Source organism: Dermochelys coriacea, chromosome 2, assembly GCF_009764565.3.
Source record: "Dermochelys coriacea isolate rDerCor1 chromosome 2, rDerCor1.pri.v4, whole genome shotgun sequence".
NCBI classification, from domain to species: domain Eukaryota; kingdom Metazoa; phylum Chordata; order Testudines; family Dermochelyidae; genus Dermochelys; species Dermochelys coriacea.
Genome location: NC_050069.1, coordinates 43,815,373 through 43,821,372, shown reverse-complemented (window position 1 = coordinate 43,821,372; position 6,000 = coordinate 43,815,373). Strand labels below are relative to the sequence as shown.

Below are 6,000 nucleotides of genomic sequence, written 5' to 3'. Positions count from 1 at the left end.
ATGAGAACACTGTTTCCTGGCTGCTGCTGTTGATTCATTGCAACTAAGCAAGGACGTTTGAGTCCGACAGATTGGCAAGACTTGTCGGGACTTTCTGGGTCCACGTGGTAAGTAAAGGGCGGGCAATGGGTTGATTGGCTCCTCCTCCCCGAGCCGAGGGCGAGGGATCGCTCTCTCTGCAGGAGAGCACCAGCCCGCCCCTATTCCTGATTGGTCGCTGGGCAGGGGGCGGAGCGGGCGCTCCACGTGCAGTCGGTGTGGGGCTGGGTGCCGGTCAGCTGGGCGCTTGGAGCCGGGGCTGCAGCCTCCTCTGCCAGCTGATGTTCTCTGCCTTGCGAGCGGCTCCGCGCCGCCGCCTCGGGAGGGGGATGGACCAGGAGTGGGGGCGCTGGCCCGCCTGGCCGCTGCTCGCCCTGCTGCTCCTGGCCGGGAGCGGCCGCCCGCTCTTCTGCAGGGCGGCGGAGCCCCGGGCTAGCGGCACTTCTCGTCTGCTCCGTTTCTACGGGCAGGTGCCGGAGAACAGCCCGGCGGGGACACCAGTGCAGGGGCTGCGGGTGCCGCTGCGGCGGCTGCTGAACCCTGGGGAGCCGCCGGGGGAGTGGGCGCTGGAGGGGGCCGGCGCCTCTCGCTTCTCCTTGCACCTGGGGCCGGGGCCGCTGCTGCTGCTGCGGACGGCCCGGTGCCTGGACCGGGAAGCCTGGCCGCGGTACAGCCTGTCCCTGCGGCGGCCGAGGGCAGCCGGCTCCTCTCGGCGGGCGCTGCTGCGGGTCCGGGTGCTGGACCGGAACGATCACCGGCCTCGCATCTCCGCCGGGCCGCCGCTGGAGGTGGACGAGCTGGCGCCGCTGGGCAGCGAGGTGGCCTGGCTGCGCGCCCTGGACGGGGACGAAGGAGCCAACGCGCTGCTCACCTACCGCTCGTGGCCGGCCGGCGCCGGCAGCCGCCTGTTGTTCGTGGTGCCCCGCAGCGGGCAGGTGCTCACGGTGGGCTCCCTGCTGGGGTGCCGCAGGCTCAGCCTCTGGGTCTCGGCGCAGGACCACGGGCTGCCCCGGCCTCTGCGCAGCCCGGCGCGGCGGCTGCAGCTGGCGGTGCGGGGAGAAGGCGCCCGCAGGGCCCGCTCGCCCCTGCCGCAGAAGCAGCCGCCGGGCTCCGGCTCCATCCCCTACACGGCGCGGGTCCCGGCCGGGGCGCGGCTCGGGGACCCCATATTCACCGTGCCGGACACACGCTACCAGGCGGCCGGCAGCTGGTTCGAGCTGGCTTCTCCCGCCGCCCCCGTGGAGCTGGAGCGGGCGTCGGGCCGCCTCCACCTGAGCCGGGAGCTGCCGCGGGGCGGCCGCGCCGAGGCGCTGGTGAGAGTGCACCGGCGGGGCGGGCAAGGTAAGGCTGCTGCTGCCCGGGCGCGGAGGGGTAAGGCGGGGGCCGCTGGTGGCGGCGCTGGGTGCCCGGCGGAGAGACGCGGGGGCCCCAACTTCCTCTGCCCCCTCGCCGGCGGTTCTGCCGCCTCTCCCCGCAGGGCCGGTCGGCGGGCCCATGATCGCGGCTGTGCCCCGAAAGGCCGCGGCGCTCTCGGGCTAAGGCCGGGAGCCGGTGCTGCACAGAACCGAGAGGAGCGCGCAGCGGGCTAGGGTGGAGGGAGAGGGGACCAGCGTGAGTGTGTTTCACTGCATTAGAACTGGCCGCCCCCGGTGCTGCCCTAGTGGTATTGGTGGCCCCTGCTGTGTCGCCTTGTTCTCTTGGGTCTCAATGCGCGCCAGCGTGTGGTGGCCGGCAAGACATCGTCTGATGCGCTTTGCAAACAGAGCAAAATACCCGCCACCTAGAGCCTAGGAAGTACACTGGTGGCATTACCGGGCCCTCGCCCCCGCTGTTCCTCACACGTTCTTGTCAACTGCTGGAAATAGCCCACCTTGATTATCACTACAAACGTGTTGTTTCCCCCCCCCCCCCGCTGGTAATAGCTCACCTTACCTGATCACTCTTATTACAGCGTGTATGGTAACACCCATTGTTTCACGGTCTCTGTGTCTATAAAAAGAAAAGGTGTACTTGTGGCACCTTAGAGACTAACACATTTATTAGAGCATAAGCTTTCGTGAGCTACAGCTCACTTCATGGGATGCATTTGGTGGAAAATATAGACTGTATTTTCCACCAAATGCATCCGATGAAGTGAGCTGTAGCTCACGAAAGCTTATATTTTCCACCAAATGCATCCGATGTCGTGAGCTGTAGCTCACGAAAGTTTATGCTCTAATAAATTTGTTAGTCTCTAAGGAGCCACAAATCCTCCTTTTCTTTTTGCGAATACAGACTAATACGACTGCTACTCTGAAACCTGTGTATATAAAATCTCCCTACGGTATTTTCCACTGCATGCATCCAGTGACGTGAGCTGTAACTCAGGAAAGCTTATGCTCAAATACATTTGTTAGTCTCTAAGGTGCCACAAGTCCTCCTTTTCTTTGTGCGGATACAGACTAACACCGCTGCTACTCTGAAACCAGTTTTGTACTGTGAATGCTGTTGTGGGGTAAGTCTGCTTCAAATCTCCTGAAATGGGTTGCACTCAAAATCCCCCTATCATAGAAGCTGTGCAGTATGACATGTGCCTATCTGCACGCTTGGGGTGTGTGCCTGTTGCAATTTGTTGCTTTTGAGTCTGATAGGAAGACGTTGGGGATTTTTAAATGGACTTCCGGATATTTTAGGATTTCCCACCTCTTTCCAAATCAGGCTCATGAACACAATAATGAATCGGGGGCAGTGAGCATATGGCGAGGGTTCTGACTGGAGAAAGAGCATAGAGTAATTTGAAAACAAAGTATTTGTGAGGCAAGTTCAATTATGTGTTCATTCTGACCTGTAAAAAGAAAAGGAGTACTTGTGGCACCTTAGAGACTAACAAATTTATTTGAGCATAGGCTTTCCTGAGCTATTTGTTAACTGCTGGAAATGGCCTACCTTGCTTGTCACCATGAAAGGGTTCCCTCCCCCCCCCTGCTGTTGGTGATGGCTCATCTTAAGTGCTCACTCTCCTTACAGTGTGTATGATAAAACCCATTGTTTCATGTTCTGTGTGTGTGTGTGTGTATAAAACTCCCCACTGTATTTTTCATCAAATGCATCCAATGAAGTGAGCTGTAGCTCACGAAAGCTTATGCTCAAATAAATTTGTTAGTCTCTGAGGTGCCACAAGTACTCCTTTTCTTTTTGCGAATACAGACTAACACGGCTGCTACTCTGAAACCTATCATTCTGACCTGTGGTTCTCAAAAATAATCCATAAATCCTAAGTCGAACATCAGATAAAAATATTTTTAAAAACTGCAGCACATGGGCTGCTAAATTTGATAAGAAGCACGGTGTCTAGCCTTATTCATATTGAACCATCGCACAAAAAGTGAACTAATTAAAATTTTGAGTCTCAGGTTTCACTATGTGCATGCATGAATGTTAGTGTTAATGAACTAATGTTAGTGGAAATAGATGTGATAATAGAATTATAGAAGATTAGGGCTGGAAGAGAGGTTATCTAGTCCAACCCCCTGCTCAGATCAGGACCAACATCAACTAACTCAGAGGTGGGCAGACTACAGCAGCCCACGGGACCATCCTGCCCAGCCCTGGAGCTCCCGGCCAAGGAGGCTAGCCCCTGGCCCCTCCCCTGCTGTTCTTTTGCAGCCGTATGGGTAGCATGTCTTGTGCCCACCCACCTCCCAGGCTTTCCAATAAGCCTATCCTGCTGCTCTGAGTGGCATGGTAAGGGGGCAGGGGGAGGGGAGGTTGGATAAGGGGCAGGAGGTCCTAGGGGTAGTCAGAGGGCATTGGATGGGATGGAGGCTTGGGGGGGGCAGTCAGAAGACAGGGAGCGGGGGGGGGTTGGATAGGGGGTGGGGTCCCAGGAGAGCTGGTTAGGGGTGGGGGGGTCCTGAGAGGGGGCAGTTAGGGGACAAGGAGCAGGGAGGGTTGGATGGGTCAGGGGTTGTGAGGGGGGCAGGAAGTGGGAGGGGGTGGATAGGGGGCAGGCTGTTTGTGGAGGCACAGCGCTCCCTACCCATCCCTTCATACCGTTTCGCACCCCAATGTGGTCCGCAGGCCAAAACGTTTGCCCACCCCTGAACTAAATCATCCCAACTAGGGCTTTGTCAAGCCTGGCCTTAAAAACCTCTAAGGATGGAGAGTCCACCACCTCCCTAGGGAACCCATTCCAGTGCTTCACCACCCTCCTGGTGAAGTAGTTTTTCCTAATATCCAACCTAGACCTCCCCCACTGCAATTTGAGACCACTGCTCCTTGTTCTGTCATCTGTCACCACTGAGAACAGCCTACCTCCATCCTCTTTGGAACCTCCTTCAGGTAGTTGAAGTCTGCTATCAAATCTTCCCTCACTCTTCTCTTCTGCAGTCTAAATAAGCCCAGTTCCCTCAGCCTCTCCTCGTAAATTGTGTGCCCCAGCCCCCTGATAATTTTCGTTGCCCTCCGCTGGACTCTCCAATTTGTCCACATCCTTTCTGTAGTGGGGGGCCGTAAACTGCATGCTCCAGATGTGGCCTCACCAGTGCTGTATAGAGGGGAATAATCACTTCCTTCGATCTGCTGGCAATGCTCCTACTAATGCAGCCCAGTATGCCGTTAGCCTTCTTGGCAGCAAGGGCACACTGCTGACTCGTATCCAGCTTCTCATCCACTGTAATCCTCCCTTTTCTGCAGAACTGCTGCTTAGCCAGTCTGTCTCCAGCCTGTAGCAGTGCATGGGATTCTTCCGTCCTAAGTACAGGACTTCTTTTGACCCAATCCTTCAATTTGTCTAGATCACGCTGGACCCTATCCCTATCCTCCAGCATATCTACCTCCCCCTGCAGCTTCATGTAATCTACGAACTTGCTGAGGGTGCAATCCATCCCATCATCCAGATCATTAATAAAGATGTTGAACAAAACCGGCCCCAGCACCGACCCCTGGGGTACTCCCCTTGATACCAGCTGTCAACAAGATATTGAGCCGTTGATCGCTGTCCATTGAGCCTGACAATCTAGCTAGCTTTGTATCCACCTTATAATCCATTCATCCAATCCATACTTTTTTAACTTGCTGGCAAGAATACTCTGGGAGACTGTATCAAAAGCTTTGCTAAAGTCAACATATATCATGTCCAATGCTTTCCCCATATCTGCAGAGCCATAGAAGGCAGTCAGGTTGGTCAGGCATGACTTGCCCTTGGCGAATCCATGTTGACTGTTCCTGATCACCTTCCTTTCCTCCAAGTGCTTCAAAATGGTTTCCTTGAGGACCTGCTCCATGATTTTTCCAGGGACTGAGGTGAGGCTGACAGGTCTGTAGTTCCCTGGCTTCTCCTTCTTCCCTTTTTTTCAAGATGGGTACTATATTTGCCTTTTTCCAGTCGTCCAGGACCTCCCCCGATCACCACAAGTTTTCAAAGATAATGGCCAGTGGCTCTGCAATCACATCAGCCAGTTCTCCCAGGACCCTCGGATGCATTAGAGCCGGACTTGTGCATGTCCAGCTTTTCTAAATAATCCTTAATCTGTTCTTTCACCACTAAGGTCTGTTCACCGCCTCCCCATACTGTGTCGCCCAGGACAGCAGTGTGGGAACTGACCTTGTCTGTGAAGACCAAGACAAATAAAGCATTGAGTACTTCATCTTTTTCCATATCACCTGTCACTAGGTTGCCTCCCCCATTCATTAAGGGTCCCACACTTTCCCTGATCTTTTTCTTGTTGCTAACATATCTGTAGATACCCTTCTTGTTACCCTTCTTATTGCTTGGTAGCTGCAATTCCAGGTGGGTTTTGGCCTTTCTGATTACACCCCTACATGCTTGAGCAATATTTTTATACTCCCCCCCATGTCATCTGTCCAAGTTTCCACTTCTTGTAAGCTTCCTTTTTGTGTTAAGCCAAGCTGGTCACCTGTCATCAGGGCTGGCTCTAGGATTTTTGCCTCCCCAAGCAAAAAAAAATTTTTGGCCACCCC

The 6,000-nt window shown here is 55.1% G+C and overlaps 1 protein-coding gene across 1 annotated transcript in view; it reads left to right on the top strand.

Moving 5' to 3' along the window:
• The first annotated feature begins 299 nt into the window (after positions 1-299).
• LOC119852200 (neural-cadherin-like) overlaps positions 300-6,000 on the top strand; it is an 86,005-nt gene continuing 80,304 nt past the window's right edge. The window contains exon 1 of the mRNA XM_043507602.1: positions 300-1,380. Within this exon, the coding sequence (XP_043363537.1) occupies positions 321-1,380 (1,060 nt within the window). The 5' untranslated portion in view covers positions 300-320. The remainder of the gene's footprint in view (positions 1,381-6,000) is intronic.